The sequence below is a fragment of the Saimiri boliviensis genome, chromosome 9, assembly GCF_048565385.1.
Source record: "Saimiri boliviensis isolate mSaiBol1 chromosome 9, mSaiBol1.pri, whole genome shotgun sequence".
NCBI lineage: Eukaryota > Metazoa > Chordata > Mammalia > Primates > Cebidae > Saimiri > Saimiri boliviensis.
This window is the reverse complement of record NC_133457.1, coordinates 58860843-58879780: the sequence shown is the minus strand read 5'-3', so window position 1 is coordinate 58879780 and position 18938 is coordinate 58860843. Positions and strand designations below refer to the sequence as shown.

General features: G+C 44.9%; 1 protein-coding gene across 2 annotated transcripts in view; it reads left to right on the top strand.

Moving 5' to 3' along the window:
* SUSD5 (sushi domain containing 5) overlaps window positions 1-18938 on the top strand; it is a 45835-nt gene that overhangs the window by 11245 nt on the left and 15652 nt on the right. Inside the window, exons 3-4 of one of the 2 annotated variants that reach the window (XM_039461819.2) lie at window positions 740-858; window positions 12048-12236. In XM_039461819.2, the coding sequence (XP_039317753.1) occupies window positions 740-858; window positions 12048-12236 (308 nt within the window). The remainder of the gene's footprint in view (window positions 1-739; window positions 859-12047; window positions 12237-18938) is intronic. The other variant, XM_074405935.1, reaches the window with a different exon arrangement.

The window sequence follows — 18938 nt, the reverse complement described above, 5'->3', positions numbered from 1 at the left end:
AATACAGAGAAAAATGAGAATACCCCCCGCCTCCCAAAAAAGAAGAAGAATTCAGATAATCCAAAGTGGGAAAAAGAAAGAAGAGGAAAAGAAGAGAAAATGGACAGAATTAAGAAAAAGCAGATTTAAATTAGATTGGTGATTAAGTGTAAGTAGACAAGAGGCTCCAATTAGTAAAGAGATATTGTGAAATGAAGTTTTAAAAATTCAAGTATTTGCTGTTTAGAAAAGATATCCTGAAATAAATTATGAGAGAAAAATTATAATGGAAATCAGCATATATTTAGAACTCAGTGATATTAAAAATATACATACCCAAACTCATGGGGTGCAGCAAAAGCTATACCTAGAAGGAAATCTAAAACATTCAATATTTATGTTAGAAAAGGGGAAAATCTGAAGGTTCATTAACTAAAGATCGAAAGAAATTTGAAGAGCAAAATAAAAGAAAAAGAAAATAGCAGAATTTTATGAAATAAAAGCAAACATATACTAGAAGAGATCAACAATATATTGCCTTTGAAACTTGAATTGATACCTATGACTTCAGCTGAAGCATCAGCTGTATTTCTGAATTTAGACCTTTTTTTTTTTTTTTTTTTTTTTTTTTTTTTTTTTTTTGCAGAGAATGTGTCCAGATTAATGCTTTCAGCCAGAGCTGACAGCAGAAGAGAATTATTCTTTCTTATTATTTTCAACCCAGAGTTCTCCTCACACAGTCTTTTTTTGTCTATTTCAGAACAACCATGTGTAGCAAAGGAAGTGGAGAACAGCAAATCATGAGAGCTGTCGACGTGAGGATTGAGAGCAACCCAGTTCCGGGTGGCACGTATAGTGCCCTTTGTATTAAGGATGAAGGTGAGTGCCAGAGTCTTTTTAAAGGTGCTGGAGAGTGTGCTCTTGGGGGTTGCTATATTAGATCAGTTTCTTTAGAAGAAAACCTTGGAATGAAGATTTACTAGACATGGTGTATCAGGAAGTCTTCCAAAGAAAAGCCAATGGGGCGATGGGGAGGTGGACAAGACAGGGAAGGGGGTCACGCATCAGTGCAACATTAGTCGAAGTTCACAGTGGTGGTGAGGCGGTGGGTAACTGGCTCAGTGACTCAAGAAACCCCTGGAGATAGTATATGTATGTAACCGCAGTTTTTCTGATTGGGGTGAGGGAGCTGGAGTATTTATGCCACACCTATCAGTCATGGGTGAAGGGTTGCTTCAGGAGATACAAATTCCCAGGCTCTTCTGGTTTTTGTGTGTGCACAGGCAAAAGGTCCCTGAAGCCTGAGTGCTACCCTTCAACAAAGAGGCAAAGGTGCCTACCCAGAGTCCCTATGCATGGGAGTGGTAAAGGTGTCTAGAGAATATGGGCAGAGCCCTGGCAGCATCTCATACAGCTGCTGATGTCCAAAGCTTGCCCTTCAGTCTCTCTTCATATTGGACAGTACACTAAAAAAAAAAAAAATAGCCCAGGCACGGTGGCTCACACCTGTAATGCCAGCACTTTGGGAGGCTGAGGCAGGCCGATCATCTGAGGTTGGGAGTTCGAGACCAGCCTGACCAACATGGAGAAACCCTGCCTCTACTAAAAATATAAAATTAGCTGGGCATCGTGGAGCATGCCTATAATCCCTGCTACTTGGGAGACTGAGGCAAGAGAATGGTTTGAACCCAGAAGGCGGAGGTTGTGGTGAGCCGAGATCGCGCCATTGCACTTCAGCCTGGGCAACAAGAGCAAAACTTCGATTATATATATATTTTTTCTTTGTTTTCCCAAAAAAGGAATTTATAGGATTTAGGGAACTGCTCACAGTAAGGAAAATTCAAATTCCTTTTGGGAAATCAGCTGAGTGGTGAGGAGAAAACCGTAAAGAAGCCTCCAGGGCAGCATTTTGTATGCACCAAAATAAGTGCACCTCTGTTATCAGAAACACATGCGGTTGAAAAGGAATATTCGTGTGAATGGGGGAGGGGGAAGCAGGCTCCTAACTCATCAGTCATAGAAACAAGCACAGACTCTTCCTGGCTGCACACTGGACTCATGAGGGTGGGCAGGGGGTGGTATTAAAAAATACTGGTGCCTCAGTGCCAGCCCTAAAGATTCTGATGTAATGTTCTGGCTTTTTCAAACCCCCCTGTGATACTAATGTGCAGCCCAGGTTGAGAACTCTTTCTATAATGCAGTGTTCCCCAAACTCCCCGATGCCGTGAAACAGCAGAAGAACTTGTTGAAAATCCAAATCCTCTGGCTGCAGCCCAGAGGCACCAAATCCTCATCTCCAAGAAAGGAGTCAGAGGAGTTGGTAAAAGTAAGAGTCACGGTGAACCCTAAGGCTCTTCTATTCTGGGGTCCCTCTCTAGGAAGGGCTCTGCATCTGCTGGTTTCTGTGGAAGGGTGTGGGGAAAGTCTCCTGCCATCATTGGTTCAATCAAGCAACTATGTGACCTTGTTTTCAAGAAATTCAGGGAGAGCAGTATCTATGGTTTCTTTTTTCTTTAAACCTCCGCCACCCGCCCCCAACCCCCACACACAAGTAATTTTTTTTTTTTTTTTTTTTGAGGCAGAGTCTCACTCTTGTTGCCCAGGCTGGAGTGCAAGGTGTGATCTCAGGTCACTGCAACCTCTGCCTCCTGAGTTCAAGTGATTCTCGTGCCTCAGCCTCCCAACTAGCTGGGACTACAGGCGTGTTCCACCACACCCAGCTAATTTACTGTATTTTTAGTAGAGACAGGGTTTCACCATGTTGGCTAGGCTGGTCTTGAACTCCTAACCTCAGGTGATCTGCCCTCCTTGGCCTCCCAACGTGCTGGGGTTACAGGCGTGAGCCACTGCACCTGACCCACATTAGTAAATTTAAATAGTCTTTTAAATTTTAAACATAGGCAGAGGGTCGCATAAATAGAAGGAGACAGAACAGAGCCAGAAGCAAAACGGGACAACTTTTTTTCTTCAGTCATGTCAAAGAAATAGGTAGGGCTTCTGAGTCTTATTTGTTTCTCCAATGAGCAGGAGATATCAGTTAGCTTTTGCTAGCTAATATATCACTCCAAATTGTAGTGGCTTAAAACAGCCACTGTTTATTTGGCTTACAGTTTTGTAAACCACCCATTTGGTTGCTTTTCTGCTGGTCTTGGTGGGACTCATTCGTAAGTCTGTGGTCAGCTGCTGTTGGCTAGGTAGCCTGGCTCCTGGGAGTTGGCTGGCTGTTGGCTGGGGGGTACAAGGGCAGCTGAGACATGTGTTCCTCCTCACCCAACAGGCCAGCCTGGACTTTCCATCTCATAGACCATTAAGCAAGTTATACGTACCCAAGTGTGTGCCCCTTTTGCCCACAACTGTAGTGCATGAAGCCAGAGGCTGAGAACATCCATTCGTGTCGTACAGGGCACCAAAGTCAACATCATGATGGTGACTCCAGATTTCAGTCATGGACAACTCAATGTTGATGATACATTGCACTCAAAGAACACATCGATTCAGTGATTCATTTTCAGGCGTATTCCTTCCAAAAATGTGTAACTGAGTCTAATCACAAGAAAACGTTAATCAAACTCAAATTGAAGAACATCCTACTCTTTTTTTAACAACATCAAGAATAAGAAAGGCTAAGTAAGCAACTGGTCTAGATTAAGATACACTATTAAAAGAGTTGACAATGAAATGCAATTTGTGATCCTAGATTGTATCCTGAACTAGGAAACAGTATCTATAATTGACTAAATTTGAATATGGGTTATAAGTTAAATAATAGTATTATATCAACATTTAAATTTTCTGATTTGGATAACTTTACAGCAGTTATATAATAGAATACCCTTGTTTTTAGGAAATGCACACCAAGATTTTTAGGGACAAAGGGACAGTGTATCTACAACTTACTCTCCAATGATTCAAAAAAGAATTATAGATACATATATATACATATTCACATATATGTGTATACACAGGTGTGTGTGTGTTTGTGTGTGTGTATGGTGTGGAGGGAGGAAGAGAGAGAAGAGAATGAGGAAGCAAACGGGGCAAAATGAAAACACATTGGTGACCCTGCATAAAGGGCGGGTTCCTTGCTTTTGTAATGTTTATGTCACTTTGAAATTATATAAAAATGTTCAATGTCTAAAAGTTCAGGCTGTAGCCAGACATGGTGGCACGTGCCTGTAATCCCAGCCACTCAGGAGGCTGAGGCATGAAAATCGCTTTAACCCAGGGGGAGGAGGTTGCAGCGAGCTGAGATCACGTCACTGTGCTTCATCCTGGGCAACAGAGCAAGACTGTCTCAAAAAACAAACAAATGAACAAACAAACAAAACAAAACGAAAAGCTCAGACCGGGCATGTTGGCTCATGCCTGTTGTCCCAGCACGTCGGGAGGCTAAGGCAGGAAGATAACTTGAGCCCAGAAGTTTGAGACCAGCCTGGGCAACACAGCAAGAGCCCATCTCTTCAAAAAATAAAAAAATTAGCTGGGCATGCTGGTGCACCCTGTAGTCCCAGCTACTCTGAAGGCTGAGGCAAGAGGACCTCTGGACTCCGGGAGGTGAGGCTGCTGTGAGCTATGATCATGCCACTGCACTCCAGCCCGAGCAACAGAATGGGACCCTAGCCCTCTCTCAGACAACAACAGCAAAGTGGTCTACATACACCTCCAAAAACAGCAACAGCATGGGACAAAAATAAACCTAAAAAACAAATAACACTTAGTCATGGCGAGCCAGTTGGAGGGAGTGCATTGGAATTAGAGGGTACGGAGACCCGGCTCGGTGAGCCAGAAGGCTCAGCAGCAAACTGACTAGATGTGTTCCAGAGGCACAGTGTCTGTGTTGGCTTCTGGGCTCCCTGAGCTCATGTCCACGTGTGAGCGGAGCAGAACAGCACGCTTTAGAGGAGGCCTGTGCCGAGGCTCCCGTGACATCTGTTGGCGTGTGTGTGCACATTCCGTTTGAACAGAGCGGGCAATGTATGTGGCTCCTCACTGTTGCAGTGCTTGGGGGCCCGGCGGCCCAGAGCAGCTCACCCCTAGCCTAGCCTGGCTACCCCTTGCCACCAAAGCAGGGGCTGGACAGGAGCCTTGGTCAAGGAAGTCTTGCACAGGAATCTTAGCCGCTGAACAAGGGAGTCTGGATGGGGAGACAGGAGTCTTGGTCCTACTGGGGCTGATTGGTGAGGAAGCTTCAGGTGAGCCATGAAGAGGACCCAGGAATGCCTGCTCAGATGGCATGAGAGCCACAGGGCTGTTTTCCTGAGGCTTAGCGGAAAAGCAGGATGGATGCCCAAAGTCACTCAGAGAGTTCTATCCCTGTCCCTCTGCCTTTTCTCCTTTAGAAAGAGCATGTGAACGGCTCCCATAGGGCCCGCCCTTCTCAGCAGAGTTGCTGCTTTTCCTCAGTAGAGCCTTTGTCGACAGCACAGTCAACAAGGGAAATCTGTTTGCTGGAGGAAGGTGCAGCGCCTTGGCAGAAGCGGAGGAGAACAGGCTGTGCCGGGAGGCTCCCGCGTGAGTGTAGGTGAGGTCCAGCTCAGCAGACGCCCCTGCAGTATCCCTCCAGAGCTGGCCTTTGTCCCAGTGATGCTGCATGGTGCTAAGCTGCTTCTCTTTGGCAACGCTGGAAGGATGAAGAGGGCTAATTCCAAAAATGGCAGGCATGTGCCTCATAAAGAGCCCAGAAGGAAAACAGAGCCTGCGGAATGTTCAGGCAGCTTCCTCCTGTGTTTCTTTATAGAAAGAAAGTTCATTGTGAATGTAGACTTTTCTCATTTTCCTTTCGGCATTTTTGTTTCACTGACAGTGAATTTCCAGCCCTGTGGTGATCTCACTTAAACTAATAAGTGAAGCTATTTTTAACCAACTGGATGCTGATGAGATCAGCTGCCTCCACTCGGGTTTTCTGGATTTGCTTCTCTTGGCAGCTTGTCTGTGGGGTCTGCAGCTTGGGGTCTGGAGGCCTTGATTTTTCCTCTCATCCTCTATTGCCCCAAAAGGCTCCACTGGGTGTGTGCTTCTGTTTCTCCCCATCTTTAAGACCTGCTTCCCTCTTTCCAGCTCCCTTCACCTTCTTAGCCCTGTATTCCTCTTCCCCTGAATACTTTATGATTGCCTCTATTGCCTTTAAAAACAGGAGTGAAATTATTCCCTTCCTTTATGTCATCAAGAAGAGAGCTGGATGTGCCCCTGTCTTGGTGAATGATCAGGAATTTTTGAGAGTAGCTAATTTCCAGGTCTGCCTCGAGAAAGCCTGGTGTCTCTGGAATAACTCTGGGGAAGTTCTCCAGCTGTGATACCAGATTGGAACCAATTGATTGCATTGCTTGGTACAGCTGATAGAGAACACTTAGTTCAGGGTCTCCCAGGGAAGTGTGAAAGCCTCTGAGCTCATTACCACAAACCTGCTGTTGGTCATTTATTTGTCCAGGGTCAGGCAAAGTCCAATGCTCAGACTTATGGGTGCTTCAGATAGATGATAGATAGATAGATAGATAGATAGATAGATAGATAGATAGATAGATAGATAGATAGATAGATAACTCCTCCCCACTCTCGAGTTAACTGTGTCAAGATAAGCAAGAGGTGAATATTTTTTCATGACACAAAGGAGAAAGGCTGTTAGGGAGACTTCCTAAGCAGTGGCAGTGAGATGGCTACGTTGAGGGGATAATAGTAGGGAAGGGAGGACAGGACATTGCAGACAGAACAGGGGCAGCAAGGGCTAGGAGTCTAAAGATCCCAGTGGCTTTGTGAAACCAGCTCTGGGTGAGCCATTGTGCTGCAGCTCTGGGAGAGTGGGCTGGGTCAGCACAACCTTGGGGGCTTGAGTAGCTGTTGGGCAGGGCTGCAGAGGGCAGCCCCAGTCCTCCCTGTCACAGTAAGCAGTGATGCCCCTCTCCTGCCACCCACATACCCAGGCCTGGGTGGGCATCAGGTCTTGTTTTCTCAGACCTGAGGTCTCCTGCTCCAAAAATGTGGGCTAGACCAGTCCTGATATGCCACAGCCAGTTTCCACAAATGCCAAGTGTCTACGCAGCCAGGAAAGTGTTGCCAGTGGGTCTTTTGGCCCCAGAAACAGGTATCTTTGTGGTGTCTTTGTGGCCTGGGGCCATGGGCACCAACAATCAGACAGAATTCTCTACTTCTGTGCTGCTCAGAAGAGCTGGGGCTGTGCTCTGGACCTGTCGGTGTGGTCAGGGACTTGTGGTTTGGTTTTCTGGCATGTGGTAAATGTGAGGAGGAGTTCAAAGCTCTGCCTCACAGACACATACATGAGTGCCCAGGGCTGGGTGCACCCAGGGACAACTATATTCTTAAGCCTCTGCTGATCCAGTGAGGGTCCATGTGGCCTCTGTGCATGGGCTTGGAGGTATCTGCCTACCTGCTGTTCCACAGCAGCTGCTGGAAAGGAAAAAGAAAACCATCCTAGGGTTCTCAGCTAGCACGCATTTTTTGAACATTTTCTGAAAATTGTTCTGGCTACTGGTGGTACAGTCCAGTAGATCAGAAACCCCCAAACTTGTCCTTCATGTAAAGTCCTCCAAGCCTCCTGTTTATGACGAGAAAGTGAATCAGAGCTAAACCATGGTGTTCTCAAAGGAAACAACATCTAGAACACAGTAATAATGAACAGAGGTTAGAACCGTGGGCTCTGTACCCACAATCCCTGGGTTTGAATCTTGGCTTTACCACTTACTTGCCTTGGGGAAAATATTAGAACCTATGACATAGAGTTGTCAAGAGGACAGAATAGGATAATACAAGTAAATAACTTAGCCTAGACCTCAGTAAGTATGAGCTGTGAACTGTGATTAGTATCTAGTGCCACATAACTCTAACAACATAATGTGATGGTAATACTATGGTTTCTTCACCTCAATGTTATGCTGTTTTCAATAAACCAACCCATGATTTCTTTCAACATAATTCACCAAAGTTTAATATGCACATATATGTGTGTATACATATATTTGTATGCATGTATGTATGTATATATAAAATGTATGCAGCTAATATGCATATAACCAAGTAATTCCATGCCTGGGTACTGACCCAAGAGAAGTATATGACCACACAAAAAATGTATGTTCACAGCAATTTTATCATAAAACCCCAAAACTGGAAGTGACCCAAATGTTCATCAACGGATGAATGGATCAAAAAATATGGTATATCCATACCATGGATTAGTATTTGGCAATAAAAAGAATGAAATATTAATACATGCAAAAACATTGATGAATCTCTGTAACATTAAGCTCAATGAAAAAAGTCAAGCACAAAATATATGTACTATATTGTTCCATTTGAATGAAATTCTCCAGTGAGAGGAAGTAGCTCAATAGTTGCCTGGTGTACTATGGAGTAGGGGAGGGTGTCCAGGGCCAAGGGCAGGTAGAATATGGCTTATGAGAGTTGTTCTACACCTTGATTGTAGTGGTGGTGGTGGTGGTGGTGGTGATACAATTGGATACGTTTAGCAAAATTGACTAAGCTGTATATTTTAAATTGATAAATTTTATTTATGTAAATAATACCTTAAAACACAAAAAAGAGAACAAGAAAAATTATTGAGCAGCTTTACAGTTATATTCTATATCTCCAAAACTCTGTTTTTCCAGAGTGTTCCCACAAATGTTATCTCATTTAATCAGCGAGGCAATACTGTAGGCAAGGTGTTATCATTCTCTCTATTCAGATGAGGAAACTGAAGAACAGAGAGATTTGGTGCTTTGTCTCAAGTGACACAGCTCCTGGGAGGTACAGATGAGACCTCTTGCCCATGCGCCTTCCTCTGCCTGTCCCCACTCCTCCCAATCCTGTGCAGCGAGTCCCAGGATCCAGTTAAACCTGATGCAAACATCTCCACCACTTTTTTTGACCCTAAGGCTGCAGCTCTAACTGCGGGCTTTGCTTCAGATTGCCGACTTCAGGAGGAAAATAGTAATAGCTAACACCTGCTATAGTGCCCTGTGTTTACTCATTTAATCCCCATGACACTGCAGGAATTTACCGTTATTTAAATTTTACGGATGAGTAACTGAGGCACAACAAAGTTACTTGTCAAAGTAAGTAGGGGAGCAGGGACTCAGACCCTGCAGGCTTTTTGCGATGCTCCTTTCTTCTTACTCTTGAAATATCTTACCTTCACAGGCACTGCCCTTTGGGCTGGGATGTGTGATGTTCATGTTAGAGTGCCCTGCCTTCCAGTTTGCCCAGGACAGTTCTTTTTTATGCTGGTAATTATTAACGAGGGTCCCACTCATTTTCAAAAGTGTCCTTATGTGGATGATAGACTATACGTTCAGCCTACCCTGTTGGCTTGGAAGAAAACTCCCCTAGGGAGCCCTGCTTACCAAAATGAGAGAGTGTGAGAATGTTAGCGTAGTTACTTGTGGATCTGTGCTTTCCCCTGCTCTCTACAGAAGTTCTTTTTTGTTAAAATGAAGTTAACCTCACAGATCCAGAGACGCAGCCCTTGTCTGTCCAGGCAAGGAGAACCTTCCAGCAAATCACCATTGAAAATTAAACTGATTCTTTGCTGCATTCATGGACCATAGCCCAACCCCAAGAATCCATCAGTAATCCTCTGTGTTCCTAACTATGCTGGCTTCTTACCTTGAACCAAGCCTCTGTCACTGACTGTTATGGCTGTGTCAGTAGCGGGCAAACACAGGCCCATAGCTGGTTTTATCTTTTTGTGAGCATTTTTTTTCCCCTTTTCATGGCCCCAGGTGGCATTCAATTCCAATGTAGCCATGGTGTGGTTGACTTTACTTGGTTTAAGGACAGTGGGTATTCAGTTAACATCATTACTTCAAAATCCAGAGCCTTTCAAAAGACCATCAGTCTCCAGCTATTTATATGGGAAATGGAACTCATTTTTATTCAGGACCTTATTAAGTTCCAGGCATGTGGCAGGCACTGGGCAAGGCATAAGTTGATTAAATTCTAGTAACAATTTTATAAGTGTCATTAGCTCCATTTTTACAGTTATAATAGATTTTCTATTACAAATATGAATATGTGGTTATTATACTGGGAAGGATGAAGAAAATTGCGGTCTCTTATAATCAGTCTTCCCTAATATAAGTATTTTAGCATTAGTCTTTTTTTGTTTCCTGAATGTTTTATTTAGTTTACTAAATTAGAATTATATGAACAACATATAAGATTGCATTCTGTTTTTTTCATTTATATAGGTATAGATCTATATTTCTCCATGACACTGAACATGCTTCAAAGCGTGACTTTTAATGGCCATAATAATCCATCATATGAATGTACTAGTATAAACATTCTCCTTTTATTGGACGTTTTGGCAATTCCATGGATTTCACTATAATAAATACCATGATTGAATATCTTCATGCATATATCTTTTTACCCTTGGGAGAGCTTGTGAATAATTTTCAACCATTTATACCTCATGCTGAATAAATTACGGATTTTTAGAGGGGAGATATTTTTTAAAATTAACTTAGTTAATTAAGGTATAATTTACATCAGCAAAATGCACAGATCTAAAGTTGACAAGTTTTGACAAATGTATACCTGTGTAATCAACACCCAATCATGATATAGAACATTTCCTTCACCCCAGAAAGTTCCCGGGAGCCCTTTTCCAATAATCTTCTGCCCCTTCCTACTCCAGGAGAGCCAGAGGCCATCTCTGTTCTGATTCTTATCACTTTATATTGGTTTTGCCTGTTTTGGAGGGTAGGTTTTTTTTATCTAGAGCAGCAGTTCTCAAAGGATGGTCCTTGTACCAGCAGTCTCAATGTTACTTGGGAAGTTTCAAGAAATACAAATTTGGGGGCCTCAACTACAGAGTCAAAAACTCAGAAGGAGGGCCAGGTGTGTTTTTACAAACCTTCCAGGTGATTCTGATGCATGTCCACCTTTGGGAGCCACTGATGTAGAGAATGTAAGAACTAGCTACTCTTGGGGAGAGCAGTGCTGGTTGTGTGTTGTGGAGTGGGTGGGAGGGAGCTGGCAGGGGGCCCTAAAGACACATAGCTTAGGTAACAGCAAAAGGAAGACGAAAGGTCAAGCGTTTGTCTCAGAATTTTTACGTTTTTGGTTTGCAAAGGAATAATGGAGTTTTACAGGCTTTTCTTTAAAAATTTTCAAGGTCAAGATGAAAGTCAACATTTTCTCAAAATAAAAGCATCAACTTTGGTAAGAGTTCTAAACTCTTTGTGGAAACTGGTTATCAGAAGCTCTGACTGGCAGGCAAATATGCCCTTTTAAATTGAAAAATGAGTCAAACAGATGTGCTTATGAATAAACATTTGATTGATAGACAAGATCTTTTATAAAATCATCTTTTCTTGAAAGGAAAAATAATAGATATATCCTTTAATGTTGAAATGGTTGAAACCCTGGTCTTAAGTCTGTGTTCACAAGCCACAATTTCAATCTACAGAAGAATCAAGAAGCAGTATTAAGACTGTTAGTACACTTGGATGTGAACCTAAAAAATAGTTTGTCATTTTTTTTAAGCAGGGCACTCAATAATACATATGATATAAATCCCATTTATGTTAAAAAACAACAACACAGAAGTGTGTGTGTGTGTGTGTGTGTGTGTGTGTGTGTATGACTTTTATATATACCGAACTGGTAACAGTGTTGCTGCTGGTGTTGGGGGTGGGGGAGTGGGGAGTACCCTCTTCTGTACTCTATAGTCTGTAATATTTCGCCTTTGTCAGAGTTCCTGTTCACTTATCAAAATATGGCAAAAAGGAGCTTGCTGGTAGGCATGTGTCTCCAGACCCTCCTTTCAAGGAGACATTAGAAGGTAACATTGTTTGACAATTTAAAAATGCAAAGTTGTAGCACTTTATATCTCATTTATTCACTCCACAAGTATTTTTGAGTGCCTCTTCTGTTCCAGGCATTCTGCCAGGCCTTGAAGTTGCCGGAGGGACCAAGAAACAGCCCCTGTGATCACAGTTGAGGGTGCAGCAGGCGGCACGGGAGAGCTGTGTTTTAAGTCTGTTTTCTCATAGGCTGAAAAAGTTCCGCACAGTTTGGAAAAGCTGACTGTGATTCCTTCTCCCCAGAGAAGCCGTGTGGAGACCCGCCTTCCTTCCCACACACCATCCTGCAGGGCCGCACCGGCTTGGAGATGGGGGATGAACTGCTGTACGTGTGTGCCCCAGGCCACATCACAGGCCACCGCGAGACCGCCTTCACCTTGCTGTGTAACAGCTGCGGGGAGTGGTACGGCCTGGTGCAGGCCTGCGGGAAAGGTAAGCCGCCCAGGGATAGGCCACCTTCGCGTGCCCACACAGTGCTGGCAGAGGGCTCCACTGCGGCTGGCTGCATGCAGTGGGCTCTTCTCGCCAAGGTGCCTTTGAAAAGAGGCTTTCAGACCTTTCTGCTGAGCTCTGGACCTGGCAACATCTCCCCTTGGGGATTCCTGTAGCATTTCAAATGCGCATCTGAGCTCTTCTTCTTCCATGCTTGGAGTAAAGGGTTCCCAAGTTAAAATCCCACTTCTTCTCTAAGTACAGAGTTGACCTGGGGTTAACATCCTAGTTTATTTACCTGGAAACCTGGTCGAGATGGAATATCCGCTGTGGTACAAAGCAGCATTGCTTCTGGTGAAAACGAGCCCCAGTCGGTAAGCTGGGCTGGGAGCACTATGATGAATACATGTTAGGAAGCCTGGCTCTGAGCTGCCCTGAGGATGGTGATTCTTGTATCTGGGCATGACCTTTATAGGGACTCTGAGAACTATTCTGTGGGTTGTTGCAAGACATTCAGACTCTTGTGGGATATGAGGCTTCCAAGCACCATCGATCCACACCACACATGTGAGTTCTGATCCACCTGAGCAATCTTGGGAGGGAAGCGGGGCTGGTGAGGGGTGGAGCAAGGAGACCAACTTCAGGACAGCTGTATGGAACCGCTGCGAGGGCCGTTCCCGCGGGCGAGACTTGCTTGCTGCTTCCAGGCTGCCTCGCTCTACTCCCTGGCCTGGAGCTTTCTGGATGCCAGGTGTGGTCTGTGGAGTCTGAATAGTTAGTTGAGACTAAAAAGAGTCCTAGTGGACCCTGAGTTCCCCAAACCTGATCTATTTCCCCAGATGTTCCCATTCCATCAACATCACATTTCTGGGAATCCTAGGTTACCGCAGCCTCCTTAACTCCTGCTGCCCAACCCCTTGGGAATTTTTCCAGTAGCAGAAATCCCTGTGTCCAGCCACGGCCAGGCCTGGCCTCCCCATCCCAGCAGGAACACAGAAGCCAGCAGGCGACTGGGGCAGCCCCATGGCTAACCTGGCTTGTGACTCCTATACCTCGGACCTCATGCCAGATCCTGAATTGCTTCCTGGTCTCACAGTGCTCCTCTCATTCCAAGACTTTTTCAAGGACCCCCTCCCTGACCTCCCACGGCATCTGGGTACCCAGTGGAGGCTGGTTCTATAGAGGGAAATAACTCCAGCACGATGATGTTACTGAATTTATAGGACAGTTTGTCCCTGGAATGTCTTGCGGATCCCACGAGGGAACTCAGATGAGACCTAGGGTGCTGTCACACCTGTGACGTTCATTCGTGTTGTTGCCCGAAGCTGTGGTTTCACTGCTAGCATAGTCTTCACTGCTATTTACTATCGACAGTGTAAATACGCCACTATTTATTTATCCAATTTGCTGTTGGTGGACATTTGGCTTATTTTCACTTTGTGGCCGTCACAAACTCTGCTGCTGCGATTGTCCTCAGCCTCTTCTGGTTCCCACGTGAACACATTTCGGTTGGTTCCTAGCAGTGGAATTGCTGCCCATGGGGTATGTGTGTGTGCAGCTGCAGCTCGTGCTACCAGAGTTCTCTAAAGTATGTGACCAGTCTGCGCGCCCAGGAGCTGTGTCTGAGAGTCTTTGTCATTCAGCACCTCATCAGCTTCACGACTGCCAGTCTGGTGACTGCTCTGTGGTGACTTGTCGTTGCAATATACATTTCTCAGGTACTAGTGAGGTCCAGCACTTCTCACATGTTAACAGGGCAGTAGAATTTCTTTATGTAAAATGTCCAGGGATTTTCCCCGTTTTTCTAAATGAGTTGAATTTCGTTATTTACATATTACAGAATTTTTTACATGAAATGTTCATAATGAATGTGTGGCAAGTATTTTGTCTCATTCTGTGGCTTATCTTTTTACACTTGCACTGTCTTTTAATCAGTTGGTTTTGTTGTTTTCTATTTCACTATTTTTCAAATTCTTTGTGGACTATTACACATTTTTTTCTAGTCATTAGCTGATTAATACTTCAGTAAAATACAATAAAAATGAATTAATATAAAATAAAATAGATTCCAAATAGAAACACAATTTTTGTTAAATAGACATAAAATTCCCCTGTCAGATTGTTGCAAAAAGTTTCTAAAAACTTTCTGGGTGTTTTTACTTGCCTCGTTGCTTACCTAATAACAAGTTACAGACAGGGACAAATGCTGAAAACACAATTTGAGCCATTTTCTAGAACTTTCCTCATCTTTCTTCTGTTGCTGCTGCTTTGTGCCAGGCAGGAGCTACTTGCCAATTCTGATCATTCACCTGCCCAGGAAAATCAGACATAAGCACTGAGATTCCTGTCTGTCCAGCATGTCATCCTGAAGCAGGCCTGTGCTCACCCTGCGTTGTTAATGTCCCAGTGAGGTAGGTGCCGAACTTGCACCATCTCATGAGCCACACCCACGGCCAAATGGGTTGTTTGCTAACCCTAGTCCAATGAGCACTAAATGCAGGTTTTGTGGGTCCAAATGATGTTTATGTTCCCACTGCCATGCAGTTGTTAAAGCTTTCAGCTGCTGGGCAGGAATTCTGGTTTATACATCTGGGCTGGATATACAGATTGTTATAGTGACTGTGGATTTAACATTTAAGCTATCTGTGTCATTGTAAGAAGAGAGAGAGAGAGACAGAGTGTGTGTGTGTGTGTGTGTGTGTGTGTGTGTGTGTGTGTGTGTTACAAGAGTATCTTTAGATATTTCACTCCATTTCACACATTAATTTTTTTGAATGCACATCAACTTTTTTGATTAGGGAATTGCTTTAAATTGGAGAAAGGTCAGCTTGGGGGAGTGAGTCAAACACAGGTTTTGGAATTGGACCCATCTGGGTTGGATAAACACTCTTCCTTGTACTGGCTGATTGGCCATGGATTCATTCATTCATTCCACATCCCATCATTTGGCAGGATCCTAGGTGCTGTGTGTACAAGCTGAGTAAACACTATCTCAACCCTAAAGGAAACTCCAGTAAACTGGATGTCTCAAAGACACAGAAAAGCAGTAGGTGATGAGATAGAGACTGGGAGACTGGAAAGTGAGGTGTCACAGAAGGTGACATTTTAGAGGAAGTATGTTTCCAGATGGAGGAAGTGCTCAGTAAACCCAGAGGCTATAGAAAACAAGTAAATGAAAGTTAACATGTATGTATTGCTTCACCGTGTGAAGGAGGTTCTGGCAGCCTTGTGTTTTCAGTGTATATATGGGGGGTGGGGGATGCATACATATATATTTAATATATATATATATATATATTTTTTTTTTTGAGACAGAGTCCTGCTCTGTCACCCAGGCTCGAGTGCAGTGACTCCATCTCAGCTCACTCCAACCTCTGCCTCCCGGGTTCAAGTAATTCTCCTGCCTCAGCCTTCTGAGTAGCTGGGATTACAAGTGCCTGCCACCACCCCCAGCTAATTTTTGTTTTTTAGTGGAGACAGGGTTTCGCCATGTTGACCAGGCTGGTGTTGAACTCCTGAGCTCAGGCAATCCACCCGCCTCACCTCCCAAAGTCCTGGAATTACAGGCGTGAGCCACCGTGCCCAGCCCATAGTACCCATATTTTAAAAATAGATACTAATTATCACAGAGATACCTTAGAGATGAGGTTCCTGTGAGTACATCATTTAAACAGAACCTATAAAATAGTGTGGGGGTCAGTAAATGTTCATTCTCTTTCACCTACATGCTGATCAACAAGAGCATTCAGGCCCTTTCACCTAAGGTATGTAAAGGGATTTGTGCCTGACACTGGCTGCTGGCCTCCTCGGGTATAATTAACTCTAGCCCCTGTTGCCATGAATAACTAAAGGCAGCCTGTGGTTTCACCTGTCTGTGACTTGGGTGAGAAGTTAGTCTCTGCCAGCAGGCTTCTCCGATCCTGGAGCCCGACAGCTGGTCTTTCCGGAAAGGCATGGCCAGTGTGGCTTTCAGACTTAACAGAGACCCAAGCAGCTGGTAGCTTTCTAGTGTATGGCACGCGTACCTGGTGGGTAGCAAAAGGTAAGGGAGTGGATGGTGTAGAGGGTCCCTCAGCCACATGCCACCCAGGCTGTGTTCACAAGCAACGTTCCAGCCTTAAGTGGTGGTGATGCAGTCTCTCACCTAAGCACAGGGACTTTATCTTGACCATTAACTGAAATGGGCTAAGACTTTCTTACCTGCCATTTTCTCCCCGCTGCGTGTTGGTACTTCTCTAGCTCTGGTCCCTAGAGTTCGGGTCTGGTTCAGGCCATTTAGTCGTCCATCCTCCCGTCCAAATCTACCCATCCTCTTCTTGGTTTTCAGCAAACTGTTTCCCAGTTTGGCAGCAGGAAATGTCTGTCAGGCCCTCTCTGATGTACTCAGTATCTAACTAAAATTGATTGTTGCCCTGATTACAGAAAAGTCCTGATGCGGCTAGGTGCAGTGGCTCCCACCTATAATCCTAGCACTTTGGGAGGCCATGGCGGGCAGACCACCTGAGGTTGGGCGTTTGAGACCAGCCTGACCAACATGGAGAAACCCCCATCTCTACTAAAAATACAAAATTAGCAGGGCATGGTGGTGCATGCCTTCAAACTCAGTTGCTTGGGAGGCCGAGGCAAGAGAATCGCTTGAACCTGGGAGGCAGGGGTTTCGGTGAGCCAAGATCATGCCATTGCACTCCAGGATGGGCAACAAGAGCAAAACTTCACCCCCCTCAAAAAAAAAAAAAAAAAAAAAAAAGTCCTGATGCTTTGCTCCGTAAGCATGCATACAGCAGACTGTGTGCTAGGTGTGTTTTCCTTCAGGCCCCTTACAATGCCAAGTCCCGTATCTCTCTTCAAGGCCATGTTTTCTCCTTGGACAACTGCATCCTACAACAGTCTCTGATCTCCCAGCACTCCAAATGGCCACCCCTAGCCACAACACTGCTCCCAGTATTGGCCTTCCTAAGAGGCCCTCATGGTCCCCTGGGCATGCTCACCCCTTTCCCAGCCTGGCCTCACGCTGCCTTCAACACCTCTGCTCTCTCCTAACTTCAGGGCTCGGTGTTTCCATGGCCTCCACTCCTGGTTCCAGGTGCGGCAATTGATCCTCTTTTTGTGACTGAGGTGGGAGAGAACAGCTCCTGGCAAGAGTAGCCTAACAGAGACAACCCAGAAAGTGAGAGTCATAGACTCTTTATCATTTGTCCCTTGTTACACCTTGAAAACATAACACGAGAGCCAGGCATGGTGGCTCACGCCTGTAATCCCAGCACTTTGGGAGGCCGAGGCAAGCTGGTTACTTGAGGTCAGGAGTTCAAGACCAGCCTGGTCAACATGGCAAAACCCCATCTCTACTAAAAATACAAAAGTTAGCTGGGCGTGGTGGCAGGTACCTGTAATCGCAACTACTTGGGAGGCTGAGGCAGGAGAATTGCTTGAACCCAGGAGGTGGAGGTTGCAGTGAGCCGGGATCACGCCACTGCACTCCAGCCTAAGCAATAGACTGAAACTCTGTCTCAAAAAAAAAAAAAAAAAAAAAAGAAAAAGAAAAAGAGAAAGAAAACAGAAAAGATGCCACAGGGCTACCTGCTGCCAGGTGTGAAGACAGGCTGAAAAAGGCCAGCCCTTCCCCCTCCCCGCCGGTTCCATTGGTTCTGTTTGTTGTTTTCTGGGCTGCAGCCTCAGGAAAGTGCTTGACCCCAAGCTGGACCTCACTCCACCAGCCTCGCTCCCTCTGAGTCCACTAGCAAATGTATAGCTTTTCCTTTTCCCTTCCCTGATCTGACACAGCCATGGGAACAAGACACAGTCCCCAGTTAGGCATTGAGAACAAAACTGTTACAAACCAAACACCCGCTCCATGCTGTCTCTCTCCTGGGAATTGTTTTCTGGTCCTGCTTTTTTAGTAACTCTCTTGGGTTTCATTTGCATACCATAAACTATACTCATTGAAAATATAAATTTATCTGAACCGTCACAGGTGTATACACTCATGAAACAACCATTATGACTAAAATATAGAACACTTTCATCATTCACAAGTTTCCTTGTGCCCCTTTTTACCATAGTTTTACGCATTTTGTCTCATTTAATCTTCACAAGTCTGGGAGTAGAAATGACAAGTTCTGATTTACAGATGGGAGCACTGAGGTACTGGAAGGTTCAGTGGCTTGTCTGTGTCAGAAATCAGAAAGCAGCAGAGCCGGGGTTTAAAACTAGGCATGTCTGGCCGGGCACGGTGACTCATGCCTGCAATCCCAGCACTTTGGGAGGCCGAGGCAAGCTGGTTAATTGAGACCAGGAGTTCAAGACCAGCCTGGCCAACACGGCAAAACCCTGTCTCTACTGAAAATACAAAAATTAGCCAGGTGGGATGGTGCACACCTGTAAGTTACTGCTTCTTGGGAGACTGAGGCACAAAAATCACATGAACCCAGGAAGCGAAGGTTGCTGTGAGCTGAGATCACCCCACTGCACTTCAGCCTGGGCAACAGAGTGAGATGCTGTCTAAAAATAAATAAATAAAAATCAAATCAGGCATGTCCTATCCCAGTATCTGCGTCATGCTATGTGCAGCCTCCAGGGGCTCAGAGACTGGGAGGAGAGCGAGGCCTCGGGGCAGCACACCTGCTCATTTGCAAACTAACTGTCCCCTCAGTAAGCTCCTTTACGCTTTACTCATTTCTACAGGTATTATTTTGGTTTCTTAAA